Source organism: Triticum aestivum, chromosome 1B (genome assembly GCF_018294505.1).
Source record: "Triticum aestivum cultivar Chinese Spring chromosome 1B, IWGSC CS RefSeq v2.1, whole genome shotgun sequence".
NCBI lineage: Eukaryota > Viridiplantae > Streptophyta > Magnoliopsida > Poales > Poaceae > Triticum > Triticum aestivum.
In genome coordinates, this window is record NC_057795.1 from 295,197,296 (window position 1) to 295,214,860 (window position 17,565).

At 48.0% G+C, this 17,565-nt stretch overlaps 2 protein-coding genes across 3 annotated transcripts; one reads left to right on the forward strand and one right to left on the reverse strand.

Annotated features, from left to right (window-relative positions):
- The first annotated feature begins 5,138 nt into the window (after positions 1-5,138).
- LOC123120271 (ketohexokinase) lies at positions 5,139-11,296 on the forward strand. The gene is made up of 12 exons (XM_044540243.1): positions 5,139-5,478; positions 5,589-5,678; positions 5,797-5,874; positions 7,493-7,567; positions 8,339-8,391; positions 9,255-9,405; positions 9,663-9,779; positions 9,903-10,026; positions 10,167-10,267; positions 10,388-10,523; positions 10,792-10,844; positions 10,954-11,296. The coding sequence occupies exons 1-12, from the start codon at positions 5,338-5,340 to the stop codon at positions 11,044-11,046; spliced, it is 1,212 nt and encodes a 403-aa protein (XP_044396178.1). The 5' UTR covers positions 5,139-5,337; the 3' UTR covers positions 11,047-11,296.
- A 973-nt stretch (positions 11,297-12,269) lies between these two features.
- Positions 12,270-17,299, reverse strand: LOC123120258 (uncharacterized). 2 transcript variants are annotated; one of them, XR_006459360.1, is made up of 4 exons: positions 16,267-17,049; positions 15,724-15,810; positions 13,112-15,616; positions 12,270-13,031 (listed from the first exon to the last, which is right to left on the reverse strand). XR_006459360.1 is itself a non-coding variant. In XM_044540237.1 (4 exons), exons 2-4 carry the CDS (start codon positions 16,597-16,599, stop codon positions 14,378-14,380), a joined length of 1,659 nt encoding a protein of 552 aa, XP_044396172.1. In that variant the 5' UTR covers positions 16,600-16,944; positions 17,076-17,299; the 3' UTR covers positions 14,026-14,377. The 2 variants fall into 2 exon arrangements, 1 of the variants encoding a protein (XP_044396172.1); XM_044540237.1 differs by lacking the exon at positions 12,270-13,031 and adding an exon at positions 17,076-17,299 and having other exon boundaries at positions 14,026-15,616; positions 16,267-16,944.
- Positions 17,300-17,565: the final 266 nt, after the last annotated feature.

Consider the following 17,565-nt stretch of genomic DNA (forward strand, 5'->3'; position numbering starts at 1 on the left):
CGGCAGGGCTTCGCCAAGCACTATGGAGGAGGAGGAGGTGTTGGAGGAGGGAGGGGCTGCGCCAGGGGAAGGGTGCGCCTGCCCTCTCTCCCTCTCACTATATATAGGGGTAAGGGGGTGGAGGAGGCGCCCTAGGGTTCCCTAGGGGAGGGGTGGCGGCCACAGGGAAACCCTGGATGGGTTTGGGCGCCCCCACCCCTAGGAAACTTGCCCCCCAAGCCGGGAGGGGTGGCTGCCCTAGGGGAGGCGCCCCCACCTCTCCACGTTACGTGAGATGGGGTGGGAGGGGTGCACAGCCCCTTAGTGGGCTGATGTGCCCCCTCCCCTTGGCCCATAAGGCCCCCCAACGCTTGTCGGGGCCTCCGAAACACCTTTCGGTCACGCTGGTCGTCACCCGGTACTCCCAGAACAATTCAGGACTCCAATACCCTTCGTCCGATATATCGATCTTCACCTCCGGACCATTCTGGAGTTCCTCGTCACGTCCGGGATCTCATCCGGGACTCCGAACAACCTTCGGTAACCACATACTATTTCCCATAACAACTCTAGCATCACCGAACCTTAAGTGTGTAGACCCTACGGGTTCGGGAACCATGCAGACATGACCGAGACGTTCTCTGGCCAATAACCAACAGCGGGATCTGGATACCCATGTTGGCTCCCACATGTTCCACGATGATCTCATCAGATGAACCACGATGTCGGGGATTCAATCAATCCCGTATACAATTCCCTTTGTCAATCAGTATGTTACTTGCCCGAGATTCGATCGTCGGTATCCCAATACCTCATTCAATCTCGTTACCGGCAAGTCACTTTACTCGTTCCGTAATGCATGATCCCGTGACTAACTACTTAGTCACATTGAGCTCATTGTGATGATGCATTGCCGAGTGGGCCCAGAGATACCTCTCCGTCATATGGAGTGACAAATCCCAGTCTCGATTCGTGCCAACCCAACAGACACTTTTGGAGATACCTGTAGTGCACCTTTATAGCCACCCAGTTGCGTTGTGACGTTTGGTACACCCAAAACATTCCTACGGTATCCGGGAGTTGCACAATCTCATGGTCTAAGGAAATGATACTTGACATTAGAAAAGCTCTTAGCAAACGAACTACACGATCTTGTGCTATGCTTAGGATTGGGTCTTGTCCATCACATCATTCTCCTAATGATGTGATCCCATTATCAATGACATCCAATGTCCATGGTCAGGAAACCATAACCATCTATTGATCAACGAGCTAGTCAACTAGAGGCTCACTAGGGACATGTTGTGGTCTATGTATTCACACATGTATTACAGTTTCCAGTTAATACAATTATAGCACGAACAATAGACAATTATCATGAACAAGGAAATATAATCATAACCATTTTATTATTGCCTCTAGTGCATATTTCCAACAACGGTCGCATAATAGGATAGGAGTTTAGGAAGCTTATCCTTCTTTCTACCGTTCCGGTTGGCATTGCCAGCATGTACTTTTCTTTTTCTTTAGTTTTGCTCCGCTTGCGAGCTGTAATACTTTGATGACTTTGTACTACTTCATGAATCGTTCAATAAGATGGCTGCATGCATCATCATGATGTAGAGGCCAGGGGCACGCCTCCATTTCCAAAAGAATACTATAAAGGGATATTTGTTGAAGTTGTGTAAAAAAATCGATGCTTCAAAAATACTATTTTTTAAAGCCTTTTGGAATATTGATTTTGTTTTTGCCGTGACTTCCCCAAATGTCATCTGGTGATGAATGTCACGCATACAAAAACTTTGTCAAAGTTTATCACACAAAAAGTTTAGAGAAAAGTCCACATTTCAACCTTCAACTAACCATACAATTTGATTTACAACCCTCAAATCCAAAACCATTCGAATTACACCTTAAACTTACCACACAGTTCAAAACACAACCCTTGTCTTGGTTTTAGGCTGGTCAATGGTTTTAACCAGAGTCAAAGCTGACTGGACATGCCAAGTCTGCAGCCAATGCCACCCCCACCCAGCCATCTAACCTAGTCTATCTCTCTCTCCATTCACCCCATGCATGCTGCAATTAAACGATGGGGGATTAGCAGCCAGCCCAGTCCCCGTCGCCTGGCACCCGCGGCCGCCGTGCCCGCCTCCCCGCTGCACCTGACTCCGGCCACCGCCGGAAACTGGGGTCTCTGCATCTCCGCAGCCCTCTCCCCTCTGGCCGGAAGGCAGCTCGAGCCCCACCCCGGCCCACGCCACCCCACCAGAGTTTCCACCAAGGGCGACCTCGAGTCCTTTGATATCTTCCGCCGCCGGATACCCGCGAGCAGCCCCTCATCATGATCACGCTTGGACGAGTGTTGGTCGTCGGGGAGCAGTGTCGGCTCGTGGACAAGCAGCTCCGGCTCGGGTGTGGGAAGTGCAGACGAAACAATGGCGAGAGAGTCGGGATCGAGGCCAACTCGGTGGAGGTGCATCACTGCCACGCGTCGGTCGCGTCTGTCACCGGCGGCGGATGGGGCCGGGGCCGACGGAGGCCACTACTGCGAGAGGTGGACTGAGGCGGAGGGCTCGGGGCCCACACTGCGAGGTGCAGCACCGCCATGCGCCGTTCGCGCATGTAGCTGGTCACCGGCGGTGGCCGGAGTCAGGTGAGGCAGGGAGGCGGGCACAGCAACTGGAGTCTGCTGTGGTGGGGAGGTGGGCATGGCAGCCGTGAGTCGGGATAGAGGCGTGCCTGGCGGTGCGATAGAGGGGACTGGGCTCGTACTCAATTTAGAAAACGAATTGAGAGAGAGAGAGCAAGTTAGACGGGCTGCTCACTTGGCATGTCTGGTCAGCCTTGACTCCGGTCAAAACCAGTTGACCAGCCCAAAACCGATACAGGGGTTGTATTTTGAACCATGTGGTAAGTTTAGGGTGTCATTCAGACGGTTTCGGAGTTGAGGATTGTAAATCAAACCGATCGGTTAGTTGGAGGTTGAAATGTGAACTTTTCTCAAAAGTTTAGAATGTTTTCCTTTTTTCCTCTTTTTACTGTTCATCCCGAGCTCATTTGAGCCCGGGAGCAGAAGAGTACTTTCACCATTTCACTCTCTATCTTATCTTCTCACACCTATGTGTATGATTTTGATGATATGACACCCACTATAGTCTAGTAGTACGGCATGGCGCAAACTACAACCTGCCTTGTTTTACGGCATGATCCTGCCTTGTTTTACGATATGATCTTTCTGCCGTTCCGGTTGTCATTGCCAGCATGTACTTTTCTTTTTCTTTAGTTTCGCTCAGCTTGCGAGCTGTAATACTTTGATAACTTTGTGCTACTTCGTGGATCGTTCAATAAGATGGCTGCATGCATCGTTATGATGCAGAGGTCGGGGGCACGCCTCCATTTCCAAAAAAATACTACAAAGGGACATTTGTTGAAGTTGTGTAAAAGAAATCAATGCTTCAAAAATACTATTTTTTAAAGCCTTTTGGAATATTGATTTTGTTTTTGCCGTGACTTCCCCAAATGTCATTTGGTGATGAATGTCACACATACAAAAATATTTGTCAAGGTTTAACACACAAAAAGTTCAGAATGTTTCTCTCTTTTTTTACTGTTCATCCCGAGCTCATTTGAGCCCGGGAGTAGAAGAGTACTTTCACTATTTCACTCTCTATCTTATCTTCTCACACCTATGTGTATGATTTTGATGATATGACACCCACTATAGTCTAGTAGTACGACATGGCACACACTACAACCTGCCTTGTTTTACGGCATGATCCTGCCTTGTTTTACGGCATGATCGGCGTTGCACCCCATGACGAGTCGAGTTCCTATGGAAGTCAAGATGCATGTGGATCGGAACACGGCTCGTGGCTCCGTGGGTGTTGCATGAGTCGACACATTGCACAATTGTCTTCTCTCTGTGCGAAATATGAGCAATTCACGGGAGCGGTGCAAGGAAGGGAAGCGTACTATGACACGACTCCATGGGCGACCTTCAGATAGTCATCCACCGCGCCACCCCTCACACTCCGTCATGCCGTCGGTGAGGCCTATGGCGACCCTTTGTCGCAGGCCCGCCCAAGCCTAGATCTGGCCAGACCGCCCGCGACCTTATGCCCACCGCCTCTTTGCGGCATCCAGGCCCTGTCGCACCAACGCGAAGCTTCGTCCCAGGTGCCAGCTAAGAGCAGGAGTTGTGTCAGCCAGGAGAAATTGGCCCCTTGCCGCCACAACTGGAGCCTGCCCGAGCTTCGCCGACGATTCCTTGGCAGCAGCGGGACGGGGAAGAGGAGAGGGTGTGGCGGCGTATGAAGGGTTTTACCGCCCGTGACGCCGGAGAAGGGCGACGCCGAGATGTTTTTGTGTGTGTGTGTTCCGCAACTTCACCCCTTCTCTGAACTGAGGAGGTGTTTGGTTCCAGATAAACACCGCAAACGTAAACGTAATGGAGTTACGCTGGTACCGTAAACGTAAACGAACGAAACTCAAACTTGTTTGGTAGCGGACTGTAACGTAATCGATTCGTCTGCTAAAACAAAAAAAAGCTAACAAATCTCAAAAGAGCAGCCATGGCAGGGCTCTCTCTGGGTCTGGCATGGGCTGACGTAGAGGGGCGCCACACCAGGAACGTCGCTGATGCAGTGGGAAGTCCGGCGGCCTACGGACACCAGGGGCTAGTCGGCGACCGCTGCGAGCAGCACGCCCGGCGGCGACGCCCTGTAGACGTGGTCGTCGATGAACTCCTCGAAGAACCGGAACGGCGGGCACCTCGCGTCGCTGAGCTCGTCGACGGTGATGTCCGCGCCGGCCTCCACGAAAAACCACGCCCTTCCCGGCGCAGCGCAGTCCACGATGAACGGCGGCCAGCATATACGGACATCGTGCAGCAGTAGCATGTGGTGAGAGGATCAGTTCGTGGCGCTTCATGCGGAGGAAACGGAGCAGACGGGAGAAGCATCGTGCCGCAGTTTACGATTACACAGCATATTGGGCGTAATGAGATTACAACTAGGCTGGGACCTGCGTTATCTCATTACGGCCGGGTCGATCCAAACAAGATTCAACGTTATCCATTACCAGCGTAAACTGACGTTACAAATCGGCGAACCAAACACCTCCTGAATCTCTAGCAAGAGTTGTATTCCAATGGTCCGAACAGTCGAGATCGCCCACAAGAGAACAAAACACTTTCGCAGGACTACTCGGCACCAAGCGCAAATCCGACGGAAGCCGGGGCCCACACTCACTTCACTCTCGTCAGCTACCTTCCAAACTCTCTCAACGTCGCAACTCGCAAGTCGATCGCAACCACTCCCGGCTCTGACCGTCGCTGTCCACCCACATCCGCCCACCATGTCGCTCATCCGCTACTTGCCGTCGCCGTATCTTCCCCTCCCCTCTGCCGCGGTCCGCCGCCGTGGATTCCTCCGCTCCGCCGCGCCATCCGGTGCCCGTGCCGCCGCTGTCCATGTCCTCGCCGCGAACCGCGTCGTGGTGCGACACTGGGCGGCCTCGTACACTAACCTTCTCACTCACAGGCCAATGCTGGTCATGGGTCTGATGAATCGGCCGTGACTGAGCTTCCTTCCTTTTTGCTTTTGCAGCTGGGGTGCGGGCTGGTGACGCTGGACTACCTGGCCACGGTGGACGCGTACCCGCGGCCCGACGACAAGATCCGCAGCGGGGAGCTGCAGGTACCCTACCCCTTCCGTGCGCGCGGTTGTTCCCCCTCCACGAGCTGGATTTGCGGCAGGGTGTATGCTGTACCTTGAGTACTAGTGGCCATTCCCTGGTGGTTCTTTGTGTGCGCAGATATCGGGAGGCGGGAACGCCGGGAACGCATTGACAGGCGCTGCTCGTCTGGGCCTCAACACAAGGCTCATCTCCAAGGTAGTAAATTCCTCCACCTCGTCTTGTGGCAACACGTTGAGTATTTTGACCTTACGGATTTTCCATTGAGATGGTAGGATCACGTAAAACTTGATCCCTCAGAAATTTTACTTTTACCAATTCTTTCAAACATTTGCTCAAACAATTGGAACAAATTCATCACATTTCAAAATAAACACCTCCAATCCATATTAATTGCCGCTCATTTAGTATCGAAAAAGGCTTTCGCCCCGCTTTATATATAAAGCAAACTGCCCGAGCCACAATATCCATACAAAGGTACACAACACACACACACGAGAAGTCCACAAACACCAATAGTACAACAAGGGTTAGTGCTGAGGGCACAACTCAACAAGCTCAACTAAACATTGGCCCAAAGTACACAAAAAAGCTTTGTTTTCCTTGGTCTTGTAGTTGCAGGACCAACCGCTCTTTTTTGATGTTTTGGTATCCTTGACACCCCCCACCTCCTCGACCTCAACATTTCTCATCATCTCTTGGGTCGTCAAGGCCGAGTGTGTGACTTACATTTAATTGTTCCATGAAATCGGCCACACCATCATTCATTTGCTCACTACAAAAGAAAAAAAAAACTACTCCATCCGTTTCTAAATATAAGCCCTTTTACTCTTTTAGAGATTCCAATATGAAATACATACGGAGCAAAATGAGTGGATCTACACTCTAAAATATGTCTAGATACACACGTATGTAGTACGTATTGAAATACTTAAAAATACTTATATTTAGAAACGGAGGGAGCAGCAATCAATATCACATCATGCATCACTCTCTTGAGCAATTGCAAAACAAAACGGAAAACATGGAAACTTTTACCTTGCCGGCATATCCTCGAGCACGTCGGCCTCGCCCCTAGTATCGTCTGAATCCATGTCTTCTTCCGCCACCAGAGGTGGAGGGGGTGTCGGCGCGGCTGCAGGAGGCCGAGGGGCCGGCGGCCTTCTTTTCGTCCCGACCATCATGGTGTCCGCCCTGGTCGATGGCCGACGATCCCGTTTGCTGGTCGGCGCCAACAAGGGTAGTAGGGTGGTGGCGACGGAGCAAGCAACGACCACCGCCGGCGACCGAAAGCTCTCGGTACCGTTCTTCCCTTGGAGCTGCCGTTTTGGTCCTTGTGGCGCCGAATTCGCGGCCGGCGGTTGGTCTTTGGCGCCGGCGAGGGTGGCTAGAGGTGGGGCTTTCCACTTCATCGATCATCGAGGCCGGGGACAGCCGGCGGCGGGGCAAGCGGCATCGGCATCAGGGGTTGAGTGGGAAAAATGTGGGCAAGTGGGAAGCAGCGGGGCTCGGCCTTATTTTTCCTGAGAACGGTCGCGGCTGGACTAAATTTGAGCAAGTGAGGGAAAGTTTTTAGGGGGAAAAAGTCATACTTGAGGTACTAAACTTTATAAGGGATTTGCTAGATGATGATTAATCCCCTAAACGAAATTTCCCCCCTCAAATGTACTCCCTCCGTCCCATAATGTAAGACGTTTTTTAACACTATTGTAGTGTCAGAACGTCTTACATTACAGGACAGAGGGAGTAACTTTTAAGAGATATCTTAGAGATGCCCTAAGCTTTACTTAACTTCGCTCAACTTATGTCTTTTCAGGTGGCCAACGATGAAATAGGAGGAACTGTTCTTTCGGAACTCGAGGAAGCTGGGATTGACGTGTCACATGTTATAGTAAGGCTTGAATTACGACTGAACTATTTCATCATGTGCATGCAAGTGATGATATGGTCATAGGCAAGGCACAACACTTTCTAACTGTTTCCCCAAAATAAACATTCAGATTTGTAGCATTCTGCTTTCCGGGCTCATATATTTGTTTCGAGAAAATGCAAAAGACTTTGCATTTCATTTCATTGAACGGGAAGAGAATACAGGTACCTCCCAGCAGGAGGGACACACGCACACACACCACCGTCCTCACCAAATGAGCAGGTGAGGAGGTGCCACCACCTACAGACAGCAATGATGAAAGGTCTTGCCTTGTCCAGCCTCTAACCATGAATGGCGAGGAAGCTAGACTCAGGGCTCATATATTTGTTGCTGCCACCAGGAGGATAGCAGCATCCCTTTCAGACAGTACCACTGAAATTATGGCCACTGCCCAAGAATAAAAAAACATAACTGAAATACTGAACGTGGGTACTTCTAACATGGATAGAAAACACATCTCTAATACTCTGTTTTAGCGGATATGTCTAATATTAAGTTGGATGGTACTAATTCTCTAGAAAAAGAAATTACACGACCACACAATTTGTTCTTGTGTTCAAGAAATAAAAAATACATGTCATCAGTTAAACCACCCATTTTGGCAATGATATGTCTTCTACAGAGAGTCAAAGCATTAACAGATGAGAGATGCATGTGAAATCTACAGTGAAATATCAGACTGGACTTCCCTTCGATTTTTTGTCTCATATTCTATGTGATTCTGCTTTGCAGATCTCTGATGGTGGAAACACAACATTTGTTTATGTCATTATTGATAAGAAAACGTGAGAACATATCTTTTCTTCATCAGCTTTATTTAAAGGCAGCTAGTACTTAGTTTCATGTAGTTATAACTAGGTGAGTGAAACAGTCCACACAGCTGAATGTAGATTTGCTGGTCATCTTGTCTACTCTGCCAGTACATATAGATAAATTTCCCAAAATAAAGTTTCCTATTTATCTGAGTGTCATCTGAAGACCTTGTCATACGAACATCTTTTTCCAATATCCTTTCTTGTTATGCACTTCGACATGAATTGTTTTGACAACTGTTAGAGTACGTAATGGGCCTAATTAGAGATAAGGGTCGCTTGCTTGGAAGTCAAGTAAACTTGGGCCTGGGCTGGCGGTATAGCCCATTAGTCTTAGGGTTAATTAGAGATAAGGGTCGCTTGCTTGGAAGTCAAGTAAACCTCTCTATATAAAGAGAGGAGATGTATCAATCTAATCAAGCAAGAATTAAGAAGGAAATCCCTTCCCTCTTGCCCGGCCATGGGCAAAAAAGGCCCCCGGCCGGCCCTCTCGCGCCCTCCTTCTAGCAGCGCCATAACAACAACATAACGTAAATTGTTACTAAAAGGCCTCCACGGTGTTCGTTCAGGATACTGCATGTTTAGATCAGACATACAATTTAGAGTATACATAGAAACAAAGGACAATATTTTTTCTACACATAACCATTCTGTCATTTGCTGTCCACTTTCATTGTTTTACTGGTTCCTGAATCAATTTCTACATGAATGAAACTGTTAAACTTGTTTAAGAATAGGATTATGGTACACTGCTCTTATTCAACTTTTGCAAATTACTTTATGGCATCATAAACGAATTATCATACACGTACTTATAAAACTCTTTGCGTTTGTAGGAAAACCCGAACATGTATAATCACGTCAGGCTACCCTCCAATGGTTCCTGGTGACATATCAGTGTCAAATTTGTCAGCTGCACTACAAGATGTTAACTTGCTATACCTAGACGGATATTCACATGAAATGGCACTATCTGTTGGTAAGCAGGTAGTTTTTTTTTTCAAGTTGTTGCAGCATTAATTCACTGATACGTACATCATACATGTTTATGTTTTGCCACTTTGTATGTGTTGTTCAATCTTCAAAAGTCCAGGTGTATCCTTAGTGGCAAACTAATTCTTTTCCTTCTTGTTATTTAGAAGATTTAAATTGAATTTCTGTAGATAACTAGTATACTACAGTAAGACTACATAAAACCTGCAAGATAAATATATCCCAGTTGGAGTGTGTTGCATGATGCACAGGCTGATCTAATGAAGATCCCAATACTGGTTGATGCGGAACCAGAAAGAACAAAGACAGAACTGGGGCATCTGCTCGACCTATCGAGTTACATTGTCTGTTCGGGTAAATTTCCAGAGGTATCGTGAGGCCATGACACATTTTAGCAGAAGTGAATATTCCTTGTGTCCAATTGTATGCTCTCAGTACACCTTGCATTGCTTTATGCACACACTAATTTCAGCGACGTCTTCTTTTTAAAGAAATGGACATCAATTTCCTGCATTCCTTCTGCACTACTAGAGATCCTTGTGCAATATCCCCGTGCGAGGTTCGTCATTGCAACCCTTGGAGAAAACGGGTGCATGATGCTTGAGAGGATCGAAGGTGATCAGCTTTAAAACTTTTGGTCTTGTCCTGATAAGAATAACACCAGCAAGGATCAACATGATGCGTAATTGTGGCCTTCGAGATTTTTCAGGCTCATTTTATTTTATTTTCTGGTCATCCGGTACCTTCCTGAACAGATGATTCTGGAATAGATGCGGTAGATATTGGGAATGTTGCTGAGTCCTTAAGGCTTAAAGTGCATAAAGATGACAATCTGCCAACTTGTGTATCATCCAAGGTATGAAAAAATTGACAATGTTTCTGGTCCTCGCAGCCATTTAACAATGTCGGGTCACCGAAATTACTGAAGAAACTGACATCTGTTAGGATTTTACCGTTTTGAAATTTATCATTCTAGTTCATGAGACTCTCTGGAAGAGGGCATGGGACTATACACGGAAGATTGCTCATAGGAACAGCAGAAAAAATCCCCGCTCCAGAGCTTGTTGACACCACCGGTTGTGGCGATGCGTTCATAGGAGCAGTGCTCTACGGTGAGGCATATCAACTTGTTCCTTTCTTATTCATGATATTATCTTTCGCGTATAGGAAGATTGCTACTCCCTCCGTTCCAAATTACTCGTCATGGTTTTAGTTCAAATTTAAACTAAAACCATGACGAGTAATTTGGAACGGAGGGAGTACGTATGAATAAGCAGTAGGCGTACTGATTTCTCGCTGGCATAAGTTCAGGCCAGTTATTTTTGCTTTCAAATACATAGATGGTGACTGTCGAAATTCCCCCCTGTTGATTCTACACAGGGCTGTGCACAGAGATGGCTCCGGAAAAGATGCTGCCTTTTGCCTGTCAAGTGGTAAAACAGTGCTCAATCTGCTAATGCCACGAAAGAAGTGGCTTTATTCCGACTGAGATGTACACTGAGAGCCTGATTGGTTTGGTTTGGTTTGCTGTTCGTGTGGCAGGCAGGCATCAAATGCAGAGCCATCGGCGCGCGCACCGACCTACCGTGGCGATCCGATGCCCGCTTGTCCAAGTACTTGCGTGAGGCACCCTGAAAGAATTGTGTGGGAAAAAAGGAACGGCTTGGAGAGGATGCAACATGTTCTTGGCTGTCCACCATGGGAGTGGACTGAAACATGCATGATATATGGTGCGGTACAAGTGTCGTCGTAAATAGCTCGCGTGTCAATGCCATATACGTATGTTTGGTTGAATAAAATCCGTCCGTGATGTGGGAATTTCCTGATTTGTTAGTTTAAACAAGGCCCACAATTTATGCAGCGCATATGTGAAATTCTTGTGTTCTATCCAAGAATTTGGCCACTATATCTCGAAAAATTTGGCCATTTTCTGACAACTTCACATAGATACCCAGTAATCCTCACCCCTGCCTTCAGTCCTCGGTTTCACACCAACAATTCCACCTTGTCCCTTCTGTAAAAAAGAAAATCGAGAGAAATTGGCCACTATATATCCTAAAACTTTCATTTTCATATTAGAGAAGCAGGGTATCAATTACAAGAATCGTACACAAACATGCGAACAATAGCACCGCAATTCACCCACACCTACACGAGAAGTCCATCGCTGCACGCAGCGCATCCACGGCTGGGGAAGAGTCGCGATTAGGACTCGCTGGAAGTGCTACTTTGAGTATAGAGCACCGCCCGACGTGCGTAATGGTTCGTATTCGTTGTATTAGTTGTACTATGCACTGACAACCGGACTAACCCATCTAACGCAAGCACTGCACATGTACAGACGTGAGGACACAATATTACCGTTGCACTAAACATTGCACCCACCTGCATGTATTTAAGGCCCATGCACCAGCCAGCCGTGGACAGCACAGATCGTTTTGCACGTTTTGCACTGACAAAAAAGGTTCCACCAATACAAAAGAGACGCAACCACACAGCGAGCCAGCACATCAAACATTTTTGAAAAACGCATGAGGCACGTCAAAGCAGGAAATATAGGAACAACAGCACTATGTCAATTTTACAGTTCAATAAAGTTGTGACATCCCTTATTGGGAAATGAAAATCACACGCCAAGGCTAAGACTAATAGCATGAATTAAAATTGCAGTACCATCCAGCCTGATTCAGTCTATATTCTCTCCCCCACTCTACATTCAGACTGCTGCACGAAATTCACTAAACTTCTGCAAATGGATTCCACCGAAGTATAGCTTTCCCTTTGCAATGTTTGAACACTAAGAAAAGTCACCATCCAACAGATAATCACCGAACAGAATAACATTGGCCAGAAAGAACTTAATCACGCAATTACGGTGCTTCTTATTACTAGCAATTCAAGCTCTTTTTGTCACTGAAAATTAACCAGGGACATACTACAGCAGTGGCACGGGTATTTTTTTGCTGACCAACCACTGGTTAGGGCTTAAGCAAAACATCTACGAACTTGTTGGGAAGGGTTGATTCAGATTTCTGTTGTTTCCTCCAGTCTTTATCCAGAGCCCTACCCAAATTCACAAGTCTAATGAATATTTCAGTACTTGCTCGCACGACTGAGAACAGGAAAATGCACAATTGGCGTAAACGGCAGAAAATCAGTAGCTAGCTGCGCTTCCAGCCAACGCGGATGGTGGTGTTCCCCGAACCCGGCCCGTTTTGGGTTAAGGACTGCACGACCGAGCTCGAGACGACGGCCGGCGTATCGTCGCAGTCTCGCGCCGACGGCAGGACCACGCCCCCAGAACTGAATGTCGTGCAAGAACCCGAAGAGCCACTGCGGCGGCTGGACTCGGCGGATGTGCGCGAGAAGACGGCAGGAGTCCCGCACCCGGGGTTTGCGGACGCCACATCTCCGCCACCAGCACTGAAGCTCTTGCAGGAAGCCCCGGAGGACTGGACATCAGCAAGCCCACCCCTCGATCCAACCGACGAATGTCCGGCGAGGGAGCTTCGACGGCCGAATCCGGCGAGACTACGGCCGAATCGGGCAAAGCGTCACCGCCCTCGCCCAAAACAAACGGCGGCTCGCACGCCTCTGAACCCGTTGCCGATGAGATCGTTCTGCAGCACCGGCGACCGGAACGAGCTAGTTAGATCTATATTTCAACCCAGAACAACTAAAGACAAGGGGGTTCACTCACCCAGAGTCCAACGCCGCCTCCGTCTTCGCTCTGAGATTCGCCATGAGCAGCGCCAGCCGGAACAGGAAGCGGCCCCGACGCCGGTGCTGTTCTTGCTGCTCACCTTGCTCTTCGCCCACCAAGACGGGGAAAGGAATTCGTGCGAGACGCACCAAATGCGACTAATCACAAGGCCCAGTCCCGTACATAGCTTTCCGGGCAGACCACCGGGGCCAGCGGTGCAGAGAAACGATGGCCCACTCTGCACGACGCGCGGGGCACGTCTCTTGTCCGCGTCAGACAAGTACCATGGACCGAGCCCACTGCACGGACGCGACATAGTGTATCTCTCTGTATTACACGATGTATCTCCGCTTTAGCGCTTTAGCAAATCAAACTGCACGCATCACCACGCGACTCGGGTGCGGCCGGATAACTGCGTGCAGCTGCCGCTGCGTGCAGGACATCCACTCTCACACCTACACCACACTGAGTAGGCTAACCCCTCACAAATCGGTCACCACCGGAAGCTCCAGCATGTTCCCAGTCGTCCCAATCCGCAAAAGATGAGGTCCACCACACCCGGGACAGATCGTTACATGTTTGAGATTAGCGAACACTCGCGTTTCTCGTTTCCACAGGTTCAAACCCTTGACGATCAGTAGGCATCGTATAACAGACTAGTGAATTTTTAGCACTAGTTATTCTGCACCTAGTTAAGAACCAGGGAATCAAACCCTCTGTCCCTAGTTATTCTGTAAGAACTTGGCTGGAGAGTAGTCCCTAGTGATTTTCTTACAGAATAACTAGTGAATAACCAGTCTAGGGACTACTCTCCAGCTAAGAATTTTCATGAGGCACTCTTTTCTCCTAATAATACTATCAAGCATGCATAATCAAATGCCTCACAATGCCAGCAGGCAATCAACAACATGTACCACAAACAGGCGTTTTTGGCGCTAGAATAGTATATGGCCCATAGAAATATGACCAATAGCTAGGTAGTGGAAATTCTGCTCTTCTATTACAGAGTGACAAAGATTACTAGCATCTGCGGCCTCCTAATAAAAAGGCCCGTATGACCGACAGGTTAAACACCAACCCATCTAAGAAAATATCTCCACCACACAACCTAGTTAATTACTGTACAAGGAACATCTTCACCTCTCATGTGAAGGAAAACCCTACGGACCAGCTACTAGTAACATCACCGGTTTTATTGTCCTATTGTCCACGAAGCCCGCCAAATGCTAAAGACGGGACAGCCTCCGACTTTGAGAGTGCTGCTTAAGCCCAGTCGTCGAGTTCAAAGTCAAATATAAGGCCTGTAGAATCCAATCCGGAAGAGTCCCTCTGATGAGCAGCTTCTAACAATAATTCATCTGCAGGGGGGCTTAGAAAACCATCAAGATGAGCTTCATCTGGACTAAGACTGCCACCATAATTCAGAGGATGCAAAGTTTGCTTAGGAGCATTTGTCTGGGTACCACCACCTGTTGTATGAATGTGCAAGCCATGCCCACTAGAAGTCATCAGGTTTACGGCTGACGCAACAGACTCGGCATGAAGGCCCTCCTCCCCTTGGTTTGCACCGGCATCCAGAGGTTGAGGGGAAGTCCTCACAGGCTGCTGGGACCGTGAAGTACTGGTATTGTAAGCAGAATCATCTAATACTCCCAGATCCGATGCCACACTAGCAAGTATGTCTTGCCAGCTTTGTGTGGAAACATCGATTACTGGTTCTGGCAGGAATTGTCTGCTCTCATTCATAAGCGAGGTGCACCGGGAAAGTTGAGGTCCTACGCCGTGCACTACATTTGAGGCAGCCTGTGAAGATGCTGCCAGCTGACCTTGTTGCCCCTGAGATGCTATTGGCGCACTGAGAGATCTCTGAGGGGCACTTTTCTTGACAGTACCACTGAAAGGATTGGTTCTTTGTATAGGTTGAACTTGCTGAGATAAATGGGTAGTATTAGTTCCTGGTATAGCTTGAACTGGCTGTGATACATGTGGCAATGCATTGTTCATAAGGGACGGGGTACTGATTGGAGCACTAGGACCAAATTGGTCAGCATTTCGGATTGTGTGACCTGGAGAAGCTGTCCCTACTCTTTTGAAGTTTCCACGTGAATGAATGTTTTGAGCAGTGTGGACATTGTTTGTACTTCTCCCCGCTTTTGTCGCAAGGGATGCTCTTGGTGTACTGATAGTCCGTCCTACATTCAGTGAGACTCTAACTGAAGTGTGTCTTTGTTGGTTTTGGCTCATAACATGCAGAAGAGGACTTCTGTTTGCAAAAGACGCGACTTGACACTGTATATCCTTCTTAATGGATGGTGCCATTGTTGGGTAGATGGCATTCTGGCATTGTTCTGGACGAGATGCTGGAAGACTTTTAGACTTGAATGCTTGCCGCAGCTGTTTCCACTTTGATTCCTTATCCGTAGCATGACAATGATCATTAAGCTGGATACCTTTACCCCAATAATTACATGGAGCTGGAGCATCACATACAAAACAGTGACACTGCATTTAAGAAGTAACAATTAAAATGGCTTAAAAAATGTACATTGTCTAATGATACTCAACTAGTATTCACCAACAGCATCATGTAGTTAACACTTGTTACTTACCATGCTACAATGCTTCACATGAGAAGTAGCGCTGAAGGGCAAGTTAGAACATAGATGGCGTGAATGAGGGAAGTCCCTGCACGCTACCTGCAAAAAAAATGAGAACTTGTTAAGGTTAAACATCGAAGGAATGCTACTGAAGCCTGCCTGCAGGTAAAACTGTAGCTTCTATGGAAAGCCCTAAATTATCTTTTGTTAAATTTAACATGAATTAAAAACCACAAATATATTCATAAGCAATAAAGACAGGTAGGCATGAATTAATATGTGTCATTAAGCAAACCATCTCCATGTTGCATGTTGAATGATGCATCTTTAACCACATTCATAGTGTTTGAAACTACTAAATTAATGCAAGCTCTCTAAACAATATCCGTGACTCGATCCAAATTCACATATATACATCCAAAGAAATCAGCACAAGATGGTCATGCATAGTACAAAGCATTTCATTTCCATACATAGTGTCGAACATAACAAGGCACTGCTTATATGCTATGAACAAAATGCATTGCTGTGGATGAAATGGAAGGAAACAAATACCGGTCCTTTCTCCCCAACTATCTGCAATTCATCGGAGCTGCTATCTCCCACACTCCCCTTGTCCTCCCCGATGGTAATAGCCTTCTCAGGGTCACCATCTAGAACCACACAATCATCATCATCCTCATCATCACCACCACCACCGCCGGCGGCGGGGTTGGCCTTCTTCTGTGGCGGCGAGAACTCACCCATCACCACGAGATCAAAGAAATCGTCTCCATTTGGCTCATCATCATTCAAAAGCTTCCCAAGCCAGTCGTCAGCTGGCTTCCTGGGCATGGGAAGGTCCTCCTCGTCGGAGCTGATCTCCACAAAATCCACGACCGACCCCATCCAGCCCCCCGAACCCTAACACGGCCGCGCCCCGGGGTTGGGGCCAGATTGGCCAGATTGGCAAGAACTTGGAGGACCTCCGAGGAACCAAGAAACCCTCGCGAAGAAAATAATACTAGGCGGGGAAAGGGTAGCCCAAGATGTCGTCGGCCAGCATGGATCCGGAACCAAATATGGCTCCCAAGAAACGCCTCTAGGAGAAGGCCTAGCTCGCCAGAAGGAAATCTATGGATTCTTGGCTCGGTCGGCGGTCGCCGCCGCCGCACTCAACGGTTCTGCCGCTGGAAAAGGTCCGGAATTTCGGCCGCGATTGGGGGTGAGGAAAGCGCCTGGAAGAGGGAGAACCTGGAGATAAAGCGCAGAAAATTAGAGCAGGGAAGATCGGGAGCGCATGCCCGGCCAAGAACTAGAAATGGATTAGCGTAGCGGAAACACGCAGGAAAAAAAAGGGAGGGGGAGAGAGAGGAGTGCCCAACCTGAAGCAGTCCTCTCCTGGATGGAGAAGAGAAGAGGAGGAAGAAGAGGGCAGGGCAGAGCAGGCCAAGCTTAACTGCTTCTTGTATAGAAAATCTCACAAGGGATTTCGCTTTTATTTCCGCGCTATATTTCTCTGTTTAATTTATACCAAACATCGTATTGCCGATATTCCTATGTGCCCAAGCCATCAAAAAGGGTGGGCGATGAGGTCATGTCGTGAGAGCGCGACTTGACGGGTTAATGGTTCCATTGTACGGCTCATCGGGTTGGCAACGACTTGGCTTGACTTGATGCATATCGAACGACGCGCTGCCGCTCTAAGGGCCGTCTCTTTTTTTTGGCAGGATTCTGCAGAATTAATTCTCACATAATTTCTTTCCCACAGAATCAGCCGTTCCGTTTTCTTCTTTTTGAGATTGCAGTTTTTAGATTGTGTGCTGAAATGTTTATATTTCCCTTAGACAGAAATTATTTGCTAAATTGCTAACA